This window comes from Maniola hyperantus, chromosome 16, assembly GCF_902806685.2.
Source record: "Maniola hyperantus chromosome 16, iAphHyp1.2, whole genome shotgun sequence".
NCBI classification, from domain to species: Eukaryota; Metazoa; Arthropoda; class Insecta; order Lepidoptera; family Nymphalidae; genus Maniola; species Maniola hyperantus.
The window spans coordinates 10,569,303-10,588,034 of record NC_048551.1 but is presented as its reverse complement, the minus strand read 5'-3'; the positions used below and the strand labels follow the sequence as shown (position 1 = coordinate 10,588,034).

The following is an 18,732-nucleotide window of genomic DNA, read 5'->3' as shown; positions in this document are numbered from 1 at the left end:
ACCGTGGCATCTTGAGACCAACACATCGTGTTTATCATTGGTCTAGTAAACTATCTTAAACTAGGTACGTGACCACGACTTCGTAAGCGTGGATTTATGTTTTTAAAAATCCCGTGGGAACTCTTTGATTTTCCAAAATAAAAAGTAACCACAAATCTTGCACATTAATGATCGAAGCCTGTAATACCACTTTGTCCTGTCTATATAAAGTTAAAATATCTATAGTTTGCGTAATAAACGTCCGGAAGAATGAATGTGTATCGATAAACGAACGATCGGACGTTAAAATAAACAATCCCGTTCCGTTCGGGATGTAACGTTGCATGTTCAGTTATGTACTTACCCGAAATTGGGGATTCTGTACTGAAGCAATTCAGCCGTCCGTGTTTTATTAGTGACATACGAGTGTAGGGGTTCGTTATACGATAGTTTCTGCATCGGGCAACCCCATTAATCTAAATTAGCTCTAGCAGTAATGATAGCCTAGTGGTTAAGACATCCGCTTCCTATTCGGGATGTCGGGGGTTCGATAGTCTGACTTTTCGCAGTGCGTTTTAATCAATTAAAATATCACTTGCTGTTGAAGCAAACCTACATGTTTGAGAGTTCTCCATAATGTTCTCAAAGGTGTGTGAACTCTGCCAATCCGCACTTGGCCAGCGTGATAGACTATATGGTCAAACCCTCCTCATTCTGAGAGGAGACTCGTCCTCATTAGTGAGCCGGCGATGGGTTGATAATAATTTTATCACGTCATCTTTCAATAATCTGATTGTTTGAAATCCGCTCCTCTCCACTTCAATGGAAACGCACCCTTAAAGTACTCTCCGAGGCACGGAGGTTTCAACATGACATAGGTACCTAGCTTGTATGCTTTTAATTAAAATCACATCCACGCCAATTACAGTTAGGTATGAGAGCTGGAACTTGAGCTAATTGAGCCACTATTGATACAAAATGAAGCTACTTAATTGGTGCTATCGCCTATCTGTCTAATAATCCTCATGAAGCCAATCAATGGGACCAACTGCTAATTTGTACAAGTTTCACTGTTAGCACAGAGAATTCAACCTCAAGAGTACGCATATACAAGGTTTTGCATGAAAACAAAATCGTAAAATGTTGGTGGGGGACAGGGGAGAATGCTTTGTTGTGATTGGTGGACTCAAAAGTCACATAATCAAGACAATGTGCGAAATGAGGGTACCGAACGGGGGTGGGCCGACCTAAAGACGCTTAATAGCCAGACACCTCCGATCGCCAAGCATAGGAAGTTGCTTAGCATAAAAGTCAGCTTACGCCCGTTCGGTAATCTCATTCCGCACATCGTCTTGATTACGTGACTTTTGAGTCTACCAATCACAACAAAGCATTCTCCCCTGTCCCCCACCAACATTTTAAGGATTTTGTTTTCATGCAAAACCTTGAATATGCGTACTCTTGAGGTTGAATTCTCTGTGATAGTAAGATATTATTATTTTTCAAAAGTACTGAAATAGAAGTTACATTCAGGGTTAGAATTACTTAGTAGCATAGTCGTAATAGATTCTGCTTGATAAGTAATTGATTAAACAATTAATTTGATCGCAGTGACGTTAACACGAATGTCAAGTGTTGGTAATTGAGAGCTATTGAACTACGGGCGTCAATTATCCCTATCTGTATGTCGCCTGGACTGGCTGGATCGAACTGGGAGTCTCAGACCTTAGGCTCATTGCACACAGCGACATTTTCACGAGCAATTGAAGTGCATCAGACGCAAGTAAAATGCTCTGGGAACAAGATCGTGTCTTGGTCTTGTTTTGGCGTTGCCTTAGTCATGTATTTTTCGTTTTAGTGTTGTTTTTTCTTGTCTTTGTTTTGGCTTGTCTTGGTCAGATCTTGGTCTTGTCTTGCTTTTATCTTGGTCAAGTGACATGCCCTAGTCTTATTTTAGTCGTGTCTTGGTCTTGTCATTGCTTTGTCTTTGTCTTGGTCTTGTTTTGGTCGTGTCTTGTTCTTCTTTCGCTTTTATTTTGGTATTATGGGTCCGACCTTTAAAATTAACTGTAGTAGCGTTGACGCTAAAATCTCCAAAAATCCTACATCCTCTACCTACATTCGGATTTGCAAGCGTCAGAGTGGCTTAGGCTGAGAATTGAGATCCTATAGAGCGTGCTTTGAGTTTGTTCAGATTTAAGTTTCAATTAAAACGAGGCTGCCAGTGATATGCAGCTGTTTCTTTTAAACAGTGTCATAAGTGTACAAGTAAAATCAAAATGCGCTCTCTAGATTACCGCCTAAGACAGCCTTAGGTACTATTCCAACGCTCTACTGAAATCTTACCTCTCCTACACGTTTCGATCAAAATGTCGCATTGTCACCTACACAACGTAAAGCGTAGGTATATGCACGTTGTATATCCAGGTAAGTAATCTAAATATAGAGGAAGTAGGCTTTAGAAAATTATAGAAATAGCTACGTAATGACACTGACAAGTAACGAGCTCTCTGCCCTCTCTGCCTACACTGTAGTTCTGCGAGTTTGAATGAGTATTGGTATTTTAGGATATTTTCTGTCATAGGTAGGTATTACTTAAGTCTAGTGGGAGGTTTAGAGATGTTTCGAGAATGTATAGGCCTGGGCCACATATTGTACAGTATACTGAAAATAGGTAAGACTATAGCTGCACCGCCCCGGCTTCGCTCGGGTGGAGTTTAGAAAATTGAGGGGGAGGTTGAATTTAATTTTTCTCTCCGTAAGAACCATCCTCGTACTTCAAGGAATACTATAAAAAAAAAGAATTAAATATCACTTGCTTTAACGGTGAAAGTATACATCATGAGGAAACCTGCATACCTGAGAGTTCTCCATAAGGTTCTCAAAGTTGTGTGAAGTCTGCCAATCCGCACTTGGTTGGTGTGGTAGACTGTGGTCAAACCCCTTCTCGCTCTGAGAGGAGACCCGTGCTCTGTAGTGAGCCGGCGATGGGTTGGTCAATTGTTATATTAACTGTCGGAGACACTTTAAAGGATTGCGGGCTTCATGCCAAATTGGCTTTTGTTCAGGTGTCGAAACCTGACGTGAAGGGGAGAAATTACTGCTGCATTAGTCGCCAATTTGGATTCATGGGGCCGTTATTTTTACCATCTATAGATATGCCAACTTCCTATTCCAATGAAAGCTGATCTTTAATATATATATTATATATATATATGTATAGGTTCATTATGAGCACCATAAACGCCGTAGTTTTGAACAGTAGTCTCACTAGTGACGGACGAGACCTGGAAATATAGGTTTTTTCAAACTAACCTCAGAGATTCCCACACAATAAAATTGTAAAACGACTTATTTTTTTAAACAACAAATTGTGAGAACCTTGGAGGACTCTGTCACCGGTCTGAATTGTCACCGGTTCGGAAAGAAAATTCTACTGAAAAGAGCCAGCAATATACTTAGCAGTTGCTCCTTGTAAAAACAAAATGTTACAATTATGTAAATTTACAAAATATGTATATATATATAATACATAAGCAATGTAACTATTACACTACCTTATGGGCTGCTGGATGCAAAATCGATGGAAAGTTTTTATTATCACACTCATGTTACAGTATCAATGAATAATAATTGTTGTGATTTTCCATATTATCTCGCTGCAACTCTTTTTTTTTTTATTCAGATACAAGTTAGCCCTTGACTGCAATCTCACCTGGTGGTAAGTGATGATGCAGTCTAAGATGATAGCGGGCTAACCTGGAAGGGGTATGGCAGTTTTTATTAAACCCATACCCCTTTGGTTTCTACACGGCATCGTACCGGAACGCTAAATCGCTTGGCGGGCACGGCTTTGCCGCTAGGGTGGAACTAGCCACGGCCGAAGCCTCCCACCAGAACTCTGCATTGATGGCCAATTGGTCATTAAATAATAAATAAAACGTCCGTCTCTTATTCAGGAGTTCGGGGGTTCTATCCCGGGTAACGCACCTCTAACATTTCGGAATTAAAATATCACTTGCTTTAACGGTGAAGGTAACATCGTGAGGGAACCTGCATGTCTCAGAGTTCTCCATAACTGTTACTGGAACTTGCTGGGAGCTGACCTATCGGCTCATCTAAAGATGGCTTAACGGGAAGCCGGGAGACTTCTGGAATATACTGTGTATTGAACGATTTACTGCGGGAGACAGATGTTAATAATTGATTTAGATATAGCCGTTAATTATGATGTAATGGTTTCGTAATCTACGAACTATATCTGTAGGGCTATACTGACCGCAGCTGTAAGCTTTCCAAACATTAATTTTGGAAAAATAGCTTAATATCCTGGTTCGTTTCACCGACCGTTAAAACCGTTAACGTAATTCACCGTTAAAATAAGTGAAATTTAATGAATTAAAACGCACATAGCTCCGAAAAGTTAGAGGTCAGAAGGCGGACGTCCTAACCACTGGGCTATCACATTAATTATCACTTGTTTTAACGGTGAAGGAAAACATCGTAAGGAAACCTGCATACCTGAGAGTTCTCCATAATGTTCTCATAGGTGTGTGAAGTCTACCAATCCGCACATGGCCAGCGTGGTAGACTATGGCCAAAACCCTTCTCATTCTGAGAGGAGATCCGTGCTATGTAGTGAACCAGAACAGATATTACGAGACAATTTCAAAAATATTATAAAGACGCTGCCGGGAATCGAATCTGACAACTCTCACTAGAATTATGTTTTGTATCAAATTGTATAATTTGGTGGCAAAGTTTGATGCTAAGTTGAGCTCTCATCACCACCTGACCACACCTGTGCCTCAAGTTGACCTTGCCAGAAATCGAATCCAGGACTTATAAAATCACAGGCTCCCTCCTTATCACTCTGAAAGAAGACCCGTGCTCTGTAGTGAGTCGGTGATGGGTTGATCATGATGATGATGATGATGAAGTACGCACCTACAGTTGGCGGCAAAAAAAACTTTACTCTTGAAATAATAGCTTGAGTATTTGTACATGAGAACATGAGTTCACAAAGGCTGGGTTCACTACTTGGTTCGAAAAAATATTATAATTTCGTTATATTTTAAATTGGCCAATCGCTAAAAATGGAAATCGCTTTCTTGTCTACTAAGTAGGTAAGCAGGGAGCGAACAATTTTGTACGGAATTATTAACTAAAGAATTTTTGATAACAATGACAAAAAGTCTATTTTCTTATATTTAAGAGAGACCGGTATTTTTCCTTAAAAATAATAAGTAAGTACTTATACTTATTCATATTTTTATGGAAAAATTCAGGTTCTCAACTATTGTCTAAAATCGTTTTCGTTATATTCTTTTCTTAAAACATCGAAGCCTCGTAAAATAAAATAAAAGAATAGAGAGTGCTAAACAAAAGAGGCCAAGTAGCGTATGATGGGGTCAAAAGCCGTAGCGATACTGTGAGTTGACGCCAACAAAACGGTTGACCTCATTACTTGCTGAGAGTTGACGTTTTATGGCATCTATTTTGGCTGTTTACGAGCGAAATAAGTAGATAATAAAATCTATCCTGAGAACATTTAGGTACCTAGTGGTTGCGGTGATAATCCAAAGGACTCACCGCACTGTGCCCCGACTGCGAACGGTAGGCTTGCCTACCTACTCCATCTGGATCAGGGGTCTCCAAACTTTCTAGCCTAATGGCAACACTGGTTTCTTCACTAGACCAAAAGGCCAAGCGTACCTCCTTGGCATGGCCACCTTGGCTGAGTTCAGCCAAGTTAGAAGTGCGTGCCCGAGATCGAACCCCGTACCTCCGAGTAGGAGGCTGACATCTTAGCAGTTTCGATTCTATGTAGATATAGGTAGGTACATAATCCTGTACTTTCGAAACGAGCAATTCTTGTATGTTGTACGCAGTGGCGTGCATAGGGTTTAAAGCCAGGGTAAGCATTAGTTAGGTAAGCAAGCCAAAGGATAATGAGCATTGAGAAATTTCAACTGAGTTAACTATTTCTTGGGTAAGCAGAGCTTTTATGCCTCTATGAGTTGCACGCCACTGGTTGTACGTATGTATGTAACCCGTGCAAGTTGAAATTGAGGCAAACTGTGCCTCTGGACCTAACTTTGTGAACTCAGCCACAGAATATAATATAAGTCTCAGCCTACACAAATCACTATATATAGCTCTAGTATATAGCTCCTTACTACCCACTATTATTATACTATATTCCGTGCTACTTACTACGTTAGGTACATGATACTTCTATCTAATAGCTGGTATTAGATATATTATATCCCACTCAATATGATTGAATGATAATTAGCTTTGGCTGAACATAGGACATAATATAATGGACGTCAGTAATATCCTCAATCAATTATTTACATCTGCTGGTGCACCAAATTGGTCAAAGTAAATTGCTTAGTGTAAATCAGACCACGAGCTATAATACCTACTTACCTACCCATAATATACCTACTATCAAACTTGTAAAGGACTTACTTGTATCTGAATAAAAAACCGGCCAAGTGCGAGTCAGGCTCGCACACCGAGGGTTCTGTACTACAGTCGTATTTTTTCGACATTTTGCACGATAATTCAAGAATTATGATGCATTAAAATAAATAAGCATCTGTTTTAGAATGCACAGGTGAAGCGCTTTCATAAATAATACCCCACTTGATATAGATATCTTACTTCGAAAATTGAAAATACTAATTAACTTTATTAGTTTATAATGACCACAATTTTTTTTTGTATGATGCAACCACAAATTCAGTTTTCAGATTTTTCCCTTTATGTCTGCTATAAAACCTACCTACCTGCCGAATTTCATGATTCTAGGTCAACGTGAAGTACCCTGTAGGTTTCTTGACAGACAGACAGACAGACAACAAAGTGATCCTATAAGGGTTCCGTCTTTCTTTTTGAGGTACGGAACCCTAAAAAAACTAACACCACCAAACATACTCTCACATTTATAATATGGGTAGTGATTCTCTACAATAGTTTCCCAGTGATTGCAGCAATCACAAAGCCGTGCTGTGAACCAATTTACAGCCGTATCTATACCACCTGCGTCGCGTCGCTTCAACGCTTGAACAAGGACCCGTTTGGATCACTGCCAAAACTCTTTTAATCCCAACTACAATTCGAAGACCGTCCTGGCCCCGTGGTGAGCGCTGTGGGTTGCAAGCTTAACCTGACACCGGGAAACTGGTGAACTTCTGGTTCCCATTAGAAATAATCTGGTGGGAACCAGAACAGATATTACGAGGCAATTTCAAAAATATTATAAAGACCCTGCCGGGAATCGAACCTGGCAACTCTCACTGGAGATTATGTTTTGTACCAATTATATAATCTGGTGGCAAAGTTTGATGCTAAGTTGAGCTCTCATCACCACCTGACCACACCTGTGCCTCAAATTGACCTTACCAGAAATCGAATCCAGGACTTTTAAAATCAAAGGCTCCCCATTTCACCAGGGAGGTTGTTAACGTACCATTTGAGAAAAGCCTGTAACGAAGTCATACTTGAAATAAGCATTATTTCATTTTCATATAACTCCTATTTAGGATATAACGCGACTTATCAACACCGGCAGACATGTCGCCATGTATCAAGTCGCGGAAATGCCTAAATAATGATACCGCTACAAAACCGAGCTCACGTCCCCAATAAAGTCTTCCGACGTTAAAAGATCGTGTTGCTGATGTGACGCCTTGTCTAAATAATGTATGGGACCTCATTGATATAACAGTCCTAGATAACCCATAAACCGAAACAAGCTTAAGCCTTTGATAGCTAAGGCCGGACGTACATAACTTTTTTATTTATTCAGATTCAAGTTAGCCCATGACTGCAATCTCACCTGGTGGTAAGTGATGATGCAGTCTAAGATAGAAGCGGGCTAACCTTGAGGGGTTATGGTAGTTTTTTATTAAACCCACACCCCTTTGGTTTTTACACGCCATCGTACCGGAACGATAAATTGCTTGGCGGCACGGCTTTGCCGGTAGGGTGGTAACTAGCCACAGCCGAAGACTTCCACCAGACCAGACCAGAAATTTAGAAATTATAAAATTCCAAACCCCTGCCGGGCATCGAACCCAGGACCTCCCACTAATAAGACAACAGCGCTTACTACTACGCAAGGGAGGTTCTTCATTTACTTACTGATTAATGTAAATGAGGAGCTGGCAAATAAACGGTTTAAATGCAACGGTAATACGGTATTTGACAACTAGTTAAATCAGTAACTTTTTATCAAACGTCAAAACGCGCGCTTATATGCGAGCTTCTATGAAATGCATGTGACATCACAATGATTTGACGTGCTGATAATTTAAAGCTGCCAAAGCCGTGCCGCCAAGCGATTTAGCGTTTCGGTACGATGCTGTTTAGAAACCAAAGGGGTACCTATGGGTTTAGTAAAACTGCCATACCCCTTCCAGGTTAGCCCGCATCCATCTTAAATTAGGTGAGATTAGTCAAGAGTAAACTTGTATCTCAATAATAAAAAAATTAAAAAAAAAACATATTTTAAGCAACTTTATATTTCGTATTTCGGTGTATTGTATATCAGTGGTTTGCTACACCCCGTGGCGTAAATAAATGTTGTATGAGTGAAACCAAATATATGGCGGGAACGAACGAAAACATTTCAGCGTTAATTTAGCACTTTATTTATACTACCTTTACACAAATTCAGTCTGTCAAATTACAACACTCTGACGTACCGCTTAATTAAAACAAAAGAGAAAATAAAACTTGAAACCAAAACAAGCAAGTGTTCCATTAAATATTAAATTTTTATTAACCCTCGACACGTTAGATTGTACCTGGTGGACTAAGAGCCAGCGCGTGCCAGACCTTCGTTATTTTATAAAAGCTGAAAGTTTCTCTGCATATTGTCCTCAACACAAGGTGGAACAATCAGCGACTATGAAGTTTGGATTATGGTGGCTTTGTGAGATTTGCGCTCGCGACTTCGTCCGCGTGGACTACACAAATTTCAAACCCCTATATTTTCACCCTCTTAGGGGTTAAATTTTCAAAAATCCTTTCTTAGCGGATGCCTACGTCATAATAGCTATCTGCATGCCAAATTTCTAATTAGTAGTTAAAATAGATTAGACTTTATACTTTGACGTAAGATTTTTTTACACCTTTATTACCTGTTATCAAACTTCATAGTCTCTGGTAGTTACTCCCTGTGTTGAGAACAATACGTAGAGAAACTTTCAGATTTTATAAAATAACGAAGGTCGGGCACGCGCTGGCTCTCTCTTTAGCCCCTTTAGAACATGACGACATTTTTACGAATCTGCCCAAAAAAAGTGTGATTATCTTTAGAGTTCACGTACATATAATATGTACTCTGAAGACCACCATAACTTTAAGTGCCTGAACAGATTTGGATATATAGGGTACCTATCTATATTATGCCGAGTGACACAGGCTATAATTTTTTGAAAAATTCAATATGGCAGTCGTATCACGTATGGCGCAATTTTCAATGCGGCAGGCGGCAGTAAATATAAATCTAAATTTCCAATCTTAATTTATTCAAACATCAACAAAAACAAAATTTATTAAGTACATTGCCCAATTTAAGGTCAGAGAAATATTTAAATCTTCATTATTTTAATAATACAATAATACGTACCATTTGTGAAAAAAGACATTTTTATAAATGGCAACTATTGAGTATAACAAACAGATCTTTTTCTTCTTCTTCTTTTGATAAATATAAATGGATAAGTATCTATTTTAGCTTACCCTAATTATTTAATTACCTATTTTAATTCACTCATTATTCAACTGGGAATGGAACTTAAAATTAAGTCAAATATTTACATTAAATAAGCGTTTAAAATACAATAAAAAGTCCAGTTTTACTCAATATATTAACCTATTCCTTAGTCTCAAATCTTAATTAATAAGATCTTAAATTTAAAAAAAATACGTCTAATAAACGCAAATAAATGCTAAGTCACCCAACCCACACATCGCACGTCAAACAAAATATGTCTAAATATAAATAAATATATCCTTTTGTACTCTCAAAAGTCCACGCACTTCGGCCGGTAAAGTTATCACAATTATTGCATTTTCAATTTTTTAAACTACCATAACGGTAGAAAATTTATTCACATGGGCAACACTAAGTTGCAGTTTCGAACTGAACAGAACTTTATTTTCTGTGAAATAGAGTTCACATTGAGCTTTTTCACACATATTGTCTGGCTGGTCCATTCTTCCTCGAGTGTGGTAGTGTGTCATCACTACTTGCAGTGCCACAGTTGTTGTTATGAAGGAAGGACATTTCCACGCCACTATCGCCGCCCTGGAAGGGAATTTCGTGTTTATAAACTTGAGCTATTTTAATTACAAAGGTAAAAGGGGGCAATATAGTTATTATGCTCGTAGCTTTAGTTTTAAGTTTGCGAAATAATTATCACCACTATATTATATCATACAAATCCAACAACTGACAATCGAAAAGAGTAATTTATTACCTACTAGCTGATGCCCGCGACTTCGTACGCGTGGATTTAGGTTTTTAAAAATACTGTGGGAACTCTTAAATTTTTCGGGATAAAAAGTATGTCCTATGTCCTTCCCCGGGTTGCAAGCTACCTCTGTACCAAATTTCGTCAAAATCGGTTGAACGGTTGAGCCGTGAAAAGCTAGCAGACAGACAGACAGACAGACAGACAGACACACTTTCGCATTTATAATATTAGTATAGATTTTGAATAAATCATTGACTTTGACTTTGACTATGTTGGAAATCCTACACATCTAAGGCGATTGGCGACAAAAATTGTTTTTATTCACATACGAGTTAGCAGATCTCATCTGGTGGTAGATGACGATGCAATCTAAGGCTGCAATCTATAGAGCGTACAGCACGCGGCAGGAACATCGACTTTTAGAATGAAATTTCGGCTTTGTAGAGCGTTGTCTCTGTCACTCATACCTATGTGACGTTTTGTCGGTTTCAACGACAGAGACAATGCTCTAAAAATCCGCTATCTCTATCTTTTTCTGAAGGTCGATGTACATTATTTTCTGCCGCGTACTGTACTTTGACTTTGCTCATATTCACTATTAAAACGAGACAGATTTATGCTAGCTATAATATAAGCAGGACTAGCCTGGAAGGGATAGTTTTATTAAACCCATATTTCTAATAATTTTCTAGTAGATAGGTAAGATACTAGAACGCTTAATCGCTTAGCGGTACCTACGTCTTTTTCAGTAGGAGGGTGGTAGCTAGCCACGGCCGAAGCCTCCACAAAAAGAGACCTGAGCCAATTACTTTAATTCAGAAGGGATTCAGAAGATATACGTACCTCTCCATGCATAGGATTAGCCGTGATGGTGATGGGCACTTTAGCTGGAAGGTAGCCGTTGGCGCCGCCTTCTGGTCCTGGACCTTTCTCCTCTAGAAATAAAAATATTTAGAGTTAATACTGTTAATTTTTTTTTACAATTATTAATTTTATGAGGCATGTATTTTTCTCGCTGCGTCGCATTCCTCATTGCTGAGGGTTGTAACCCTCATCCACTAACCAGATAATAGTAGGAGTTTTCTTGCAATAATAAATAAAATAAAATAAATAAATAAAATCATTTTATTGCAGATCAGTCACCCATATAAACATCAGTACCCTTATTATAAATGAGAAAGTGTGTTAGTTTGTTCTTCAATCACGTTGCAACAGTGCAACGAATTGACGTGAACGAGAAACGAGAACTTTTTATCCCAGAAAATCAGAGAGTTCCCACGGAATTTTTAAAAACCTCATTTCCCCCCCCCCCCCCCCCCCCCCCCCCCCCCAAATCAATTCCTGGCTACGGCCATGTTTCTGACTACGATATACTCAGATGGAGACTATTTAGAGATCCATTTAATAAAACCTCAGTAAACTGTTATGGCTATCAAAAGAAAACGCTGCGGGACAGAATCGTTCGTCAATTTACGGTAGTTGATAGTAAAAACCCGATTTTCAATATCATGGACGGAGCGGGATTGTTTTTTTTATTAGTTATTCGCTCAATCGTTCGTTTATCGATACACATTCGTTCTTCCGGACGTTTATTGCTTACGATTGGGCGGCCGTTGGCTCTTTTTTCAACTCATTCAATATTTTTTTACGTTAATGTTATGAAACTTCAATTTGGGCAAAAAATTAAGACTAACTCTCAGAGTCGCTAATCGTTATTTAAGATTGAGTTAAAACGAGATAGATTTAATGTGAGAGATATAGGTAGCTCTGTCTCATTTTAACTAAACTTAAGTAACGATTAAGCGACTCTGGGTGCGACAGGTAATTTTGAATATTTAATTTGAGAGCAAGTGAGCCCGCTTAAAAAATCATACCCGCGTGAAATAGTGCCAAGAATAGGTACTGGCTGCATTTCCGCACTGGACAGCCAGGTTGATCCGTTGCGCAAAAAATGAGCCAGCCCTTCTGTCACCAGATGAGGCTATTAATCGCGGTGAAATCTCGTAACAAATTTTTTTCACTAAGACTCCATGGCCCCAGGGTCTCCACGGCAAACGGAACAAAAATGTAACTCTCGATAAGAAATGCATACTTGCGCCGCTTGCCGTTTTCAGCTGTTAGTGCTGCGGCTCCCTTTTGTAATAAACCATGAATAAATATTATCCTACTCGTATCTGAGGTCATATTCGGCAGGCTTCATTATGAATAGAACTCGTGTCAATTTTCTCACAGACGCCATCGTATTCCGGAAGCAATTTTTGTCATGCATTGGAGCACATTGTCTGGTCTCCAAAGGTAATTGGCACAGAATAAAAGGACTGTTTTTCCAAGGATACGTTAAATAACAATTGTGTTCACGAGGCGTACAGGAAACAGGATTGTTATTTGTTTGTCGTTCATTCAATGATAGATTCGTTGTTCCATTTGTTAGATTGTTTACTCGACACTTATTTCTCGTAGCTAGGGAGTCGCTGGCAATTTAGGTATGTTTAATATTATGAACTAACTGATGCCCGCGACTTCATCCGCGTGGAATTAGGTTTTTTAAAAATCCCGTGAGAACTTGTTTTTCCGGGATAAAAAGTAGCCTATGTCACTCTCGAGGTCTTTTACTATACCCACGCAAAAAATCGTTGCGACGTGATTGAAGGACAAACCAACAAACCAATAAACCAACAAACAAACCCACTTTCGCATTTATAATAAGAGTACTGATAGCTCTCCGTTTAGATTGATAGGTACCTAATAGATATCTGATCTGAAGCTTTCAAATAATACTTATATTACTAATAACTCAGCGATAGGTATCCTCAGTGCTTGAAGACCAAAGTCTTCGAACAGTAATTCGTGTAGCCCGTGATGAAAATACCTACATGGATTCGAGACATAGTCATAGACATAACTATGGGCCTCGTAAGAAAGCTCAGAGTCACTCAGCGGGCGATGGAGAGAGCTACTTAGAGTTTTTCTACGCGTGGGAGATATGATAGAGAAAGCCAGACCTTCGTTATCTACCTATAATATAAAAATTAACCGCTAATTGCTAAATACACATTTATGCTCATCGCAAATCTCGAGTACAGCTGAACCGATTTCGCTAATTCTTTTTTTAATAATATTCCTTGAAGTACGAGGATGGTTCTTACGGAGAGAAAGATTTAAAAAATTTGAACAGACTGTTAGGCGGAACGAAGTTCGCCGGGGCAGCTAGTATTATTATAAAAGCTGAAATTTTCTCTGCGTATTGACCCAACACTGGGAGGAACGTTTGTTTTGATGTTTGTTTGGATCTTGGTGGCTTTGGGAGATAACAGGAAATAAAGGTGTAAAACATCTTACGTCAAAGTATTACAGTCTATTTTTTATATTTTCTTCAGAATAGTTTTAGAAATCACGTCATGAATTGCCAGACACTTAGTGTTGTGGCAACCCCCTGCCAGACGCACCCTTAAACTAAAAAAAGACCCTAACAGCAAAATTACAGAAAAGTTAGGGATACCTATGTCGAAAAACCTTTTAGAGAAGTACTCTCATTTTAGAACTCGCATTCTTCCTTTAAACTTGAGATTACACAAAATTTTACAATATTAAACTTTTGCAAAACTTGCTCATAATATTCTCTTTTCTTACACGTAATGGTTCGAATATTGTTACGAAAAACTTTATACTAATCTTATCTGCAAAAACAATCTTCTAACTTCTTGGCTACAACGGTAAACAATGGCCGACTAAAACGACGGTACTTGCGAGAATGTTTTGCACATGTTCTGCACAATCACAGTGCTTGTGAGCAAAAGTTTCACACGACGTCGTGCTAATGAAAATTTGTTTATCTAAACCTGCTTGTACATGTTTTTGTTGAGAAATTTCGCATGTGTAAAGTGTATTTGCGGTCGGAGATAGTACAGGGATGCTTTTTATCTGGCCCCTTAATTAGAGATGTTCAAACATGGTTCAGACGCTCAAGATAAATTCCAGTGGATTTGCACAGTCGATGTGGCAAAGAAGTGTTTGGATAGCAGGTAGTTTTAAAACAAGCTTTCAAGAATTAATAAACATTCAATATTTTTAAGAAAAGTTATTCTAGCTATTCTATTTGTATGTAAAATGCTGGACAGGAGCATAGTATAGATGGTATGGATGAATTAGTATGGATAAAGCACTCACTGTCGGCATGCGGCCGCTTGGCGCGGCGACAAAGCAGGAAGGTAACTGCCAGTATGAGCAGCAGCGCAGCCGCTCCCGCCGCGCCGCCCGCCGTCACCAAGGTGCCGGGAGCACTCTCTTCTTCCTTAGCTGGCGCTTCCGTGCTTGTACTTGGTGCGTTCAACGAGCGCTGAGTTTTCGCCATCTGCACCCAGAATTACAAACAGATTACAGTACACGGCAGAAAATATTGTACATCGACCTTTAGAGTGATATAGCGGTTTCGTAGAGCGTCGTTGAGACCGACAAAACGTCACAAAGTTATGAGTGACAGAGACAACGCTCTACAAAGCCGAAAACCTCACTGTAAAGGTCGATGTACAATGTTTTCTGCCGCGTACTGTAAACAGTTACACAACACTATACAGTAAACATATACTATATCTATCTCTTGCTCATGAATTTTGCATTGACAAAGCGTTGCGAAAACCGTGAGCTTGTTGTCTGGTATCATTATCACAGTAGCCAGGTAACTATTTCTTACCAGTATAGCGCTGAAGTCGGAGGGCGCCTGGGCAGTGTAAGCCTGTATCTTGAGCTCGTACGCCGTGTCTGCGGCCAGGTGTGACAGCACCATGCTGCGCTGGTGGCCGCCCGCCGTCACCTTCTCGTAGGCGCCCGCCGAGGACACCGCTCGGTAGTACACGTAGAAGCCCTCTGCTTCCACCCCACCATGGCTTGACCACTATATCAGAAATCAAAAGGTAAACTTACACTTGGTACAGATGTGTAGAGTAGGTACAGGAGGTATAGGTCGAGATGGCAATCGGGGTGGGGTGAAAAATAACAGACATTTCGACAGCCCCTATCGACTGAAAATTGTTAACAGGTAGGAGTCAAAATAATTATTGATCCGTTGTGGAAGGTCAATAGATTTATAAAAACCCGTAATGCTGCGTTCTGCTGTATTTTCTGCATCAGGACTCCAGGATCCTGTGTAAGCATTGACATAATATCACTCTGCTCCATATTAAGATCAATATAGCAACGTTTCACAATGGTTCCAGGCGTTCATTCCAATTGACTATAGAGGCGTTTATTTGCTAAAGGGATTCGTAGTTTTACAGACTATGTACCTATTAGGTACATCGATTAATTATTTTTTGTCTTCGTGTTAAGGTCGTACCGTCCAGTTAAGCTGTATGCTGTGCGGCGATAGTGAAGTGGCCTTGACAAGCACGGGCGCGCGCGGCGACTGCGAGCCTCCGCGTTGCAGATAGAACTTGCCGCTGCTGCGCCCCAGCTTGTTGTCCTGGTTCGAATACACCGCCGCGATGCGGAATCTAGAGAACACATACAAATTCTACAATGTTTCTCGATATAGATACGCGTTGCGTACGTGCGAGCATATCAGATTTTTGAAGTGTAGCTTCAACGGACTTTTGGAATGGCAGTAGTGAAACTTACGAGCCTGGCGATGAAATGCCCATAAATAGAGTACTTAAGCGGGACAAAATACAGCTTCACTTCGATGGGGTGTACCGTGTACCACGACACGGCATCGGTCGACTTTTTTTATAGAATTGCGTGCAAAAAATGTACGCCAACTTTCACTATAAAACAAAATAGTCGCTACTGTCTAGCTTGGACTACTTATTTTACGACCACATATACCTACACTCAAGACTGTGATATTTCGTGAATACGCGCTATTACAGTATAAGCCCTGGCCTATGTCACACTGAAAGAATTTATTTTGTTTCAAAACGTATTTGTTTTGGTAGCGAGCTCCTGTGTAAAGTCGTACCTACCACCCATGGACAGATTCCATTGATCTTATTAGTACTTACTATTATATATTCTGTCTTAGTATTATACGATGCATATAACTCCCGCAAATTGCTAATGCGCGTGGCCGCCATTCGTCGTTCGTTCGACGTCAGCACTAGACTGAAGTATCGAGCTGATGGTGTATTTTTACTTAAATATAGTCAAATGACGTCAAAATGAATGACGTCATTTCGATGTTAATGAGACAAGGTTCCAGCGCAATAGCAATTTGCGGGACTTATACCTACTAAGATCAATGGAATTTATCCACGGGCTTTTCCTTCTATTACCACCAAAACTGAAATAAAATCACAAGCTCATAGTCAGTTGGGACGCTTTGAGGTAGGCACAGAGTATTTTATTCATTGAATATTTCAACATAATATCGTCTCTACAAATTTCACACATGAAAACCTTTAAAACTCTGCATTGAAAATTTGAAACTAAAATCTATAATTGAATTTGTGCTCGAAACCGAATTCAATTATTTCATAATTCACCACTCGTTATTTATTTTTGAGTAATAATAACAGAACGGAAATTATAGAACCCGAAATGCGTTTGCTATCGGTATTTGAACATAAAATATAGGTATTTGCCTGGGATTGCGGTTTTAGAAATTGTATTGGATCATGGTACTGTCTACATATCACGCTACAGACTTTTTGACCCACCATTTTTTGATATATTTTGCACGAGCATTGCGACGATGCGATCGAAATAGATACTTACATTTTATAAATAGACGGAAGAAGCAAGGGCCAATGCTCAAACAGGATAATTTGTCAGGATGGCAATCGCCCCGCACACCCGCCACCCACCGCGCTAACCCAGTGCGGGCGAGCGCGGGTGACGTGCTGGTGTGTAGGGCGTCCCCCCGCCTCATACCCCGATTGCCATCTCGACCTATCGCGGACTATACCTATCCCGTGTCCCCGTGTATGAGTATACCACTTACCAGACTATCGGCCGTCAGAGAGAAGTGGCGAATGTTCGTGAGGCGCATAACGTCTGCCTGCCCCCAAAAACGTCACTTCGTGATGACCACGGCGAGGACGAAGAAGAAGAAGAAAAGCTACGTACTTGTAATATTTGTCTGGTACGAGCCCATCTATCTCGAAGGAATGTATGTGCGTAGGGATGTCGTAGTTCTCCGTGTGCCACTGGATGTTAGAAGAATTCGTTACTTCCCTGTACTGCACCTAATGGAAACAGATTGTAAAGATTATTTTTAATGTTATAATATTAACTTGCTATTTCTAGGTCATGGCGCAGCGGTATAAGTCCCGCAAATTGCTATTGCGCCGGAACCATGTCTCATTATCATCGAAATGACGTCTTTTGGACGTCAGCCGAAATAAAAATATACCATCAGCTCTAAACTTCAGTCTAGTGCTGACGTCACTAAAATGGCCGCCACGCGCATTATCCATTGGCGGGACTTATAATAATAATACTTGTCCAAGTTTGAAACAAATTGAGGGGATTTTTTTTAAATGGCCCAGTTTCATTGTATAGAAAACTTGTCGTAAGATTTTCAGATAAATAATGTTTCGAACTATAGAAAAACCGGTTAAGTGCGAGTCGGATTCGCACACGAAGGGTTCCGGACCACAATACAAAACCCTAAAAATTGACTTTTACTGACATGACGTGAATTACCTTGAAAAACTGTATTGGAAGTCCATGGTTGTCATGGGACCATGACACCATCACACTCTCGTCGGACAGCCTTGTCACATTTGGGCGAGATGGAGGTATCAATACCGCTGCAATAAAAAAAAATAGAAACTTGGCTACCTAGTGCAAAAATCAAAAAGGCTTTTGTACAGAACAATATTTAGGACTTTTTCCAGTGTTTTATGTATAATCTATCGATACTTCCATACTAATATTATAAGTGTGAAAGTGTGTCTGTTTGTCTGTCCGTCTGTCTGTTTGATTGCTAGCTTTTCACAACCCATCCCTTAAACCGATTTTGATGCAGTTAAAGAAATAGCTTGCATCTCAGGAACCGACATAGGCTACAATTTATCCCGGAAAATTAAAAAGTTCCCTCAGGAATAAAAAAATCAAAATCCTCGCGGACGAACTTGCGGGCATCATCGAATTAGGTAGGTATTATTTTGTTTGTAATTCACCTTTATGTTTCCTAGGATTTTTCTTGTTATGCCGTTTGGGAGGCTGCGACGGAAGATGAAGCTTCGGCGTTTCTGCGGAGTAATCCTGTAAGGAAATATAATTATTAGTCATATCAAGGTAAACGAGGTTTCTTTCGCTA

General features: G+C 39.8%; 1 protein-coding gene across 1 annotated transcript in view; it reads right to left on the bottom strand.

Annotated features, from left to right (window-relative positions):
- Positions 1-8,625: 8,625 nt before the first annotated feature.
- The window catches only part of boi (brother of ihog), a 56,857-nt gene continuing 46,750 nt past the window's right edge, over positions 8,626-18,732 (bottom strand). The window contains exons 9-16 of the mRNA XM_034977039.2: positions 18,593-18,677; positions 18,114-18,220; positions 17,535-17,653; positions 15,808-15,964; positions 15,166-15,366; positions 14,643-14,826; positions 11,319-11,410; positions 8,626-10,306 (exon numbers count right to left, since the gene is read on the bottom strand). Of these exons, the coding sequence (XP_034832930.1) occupies positions 10,190-10,306; positions 11,319-11,410; positions 14,643-14,826; positions 15,166-15,366; positions 15,808-15,964; positions 17,535-17,653; positions 18,114-18,220; positions 18,593-18,677 (1,062 nt within the window). The 3' untranslated portion in view covers positions 8,626-10,189. The remainder of the gene's footprint in view (positions 10,307-11,318; positions 11,411-14,642; positions 14,827-15,165; positions 15,367-15,807; positions 15,965-17,534; positions 17,654-18,113; positions 18,221-18,592; positions 18,678-18,732) is intronic.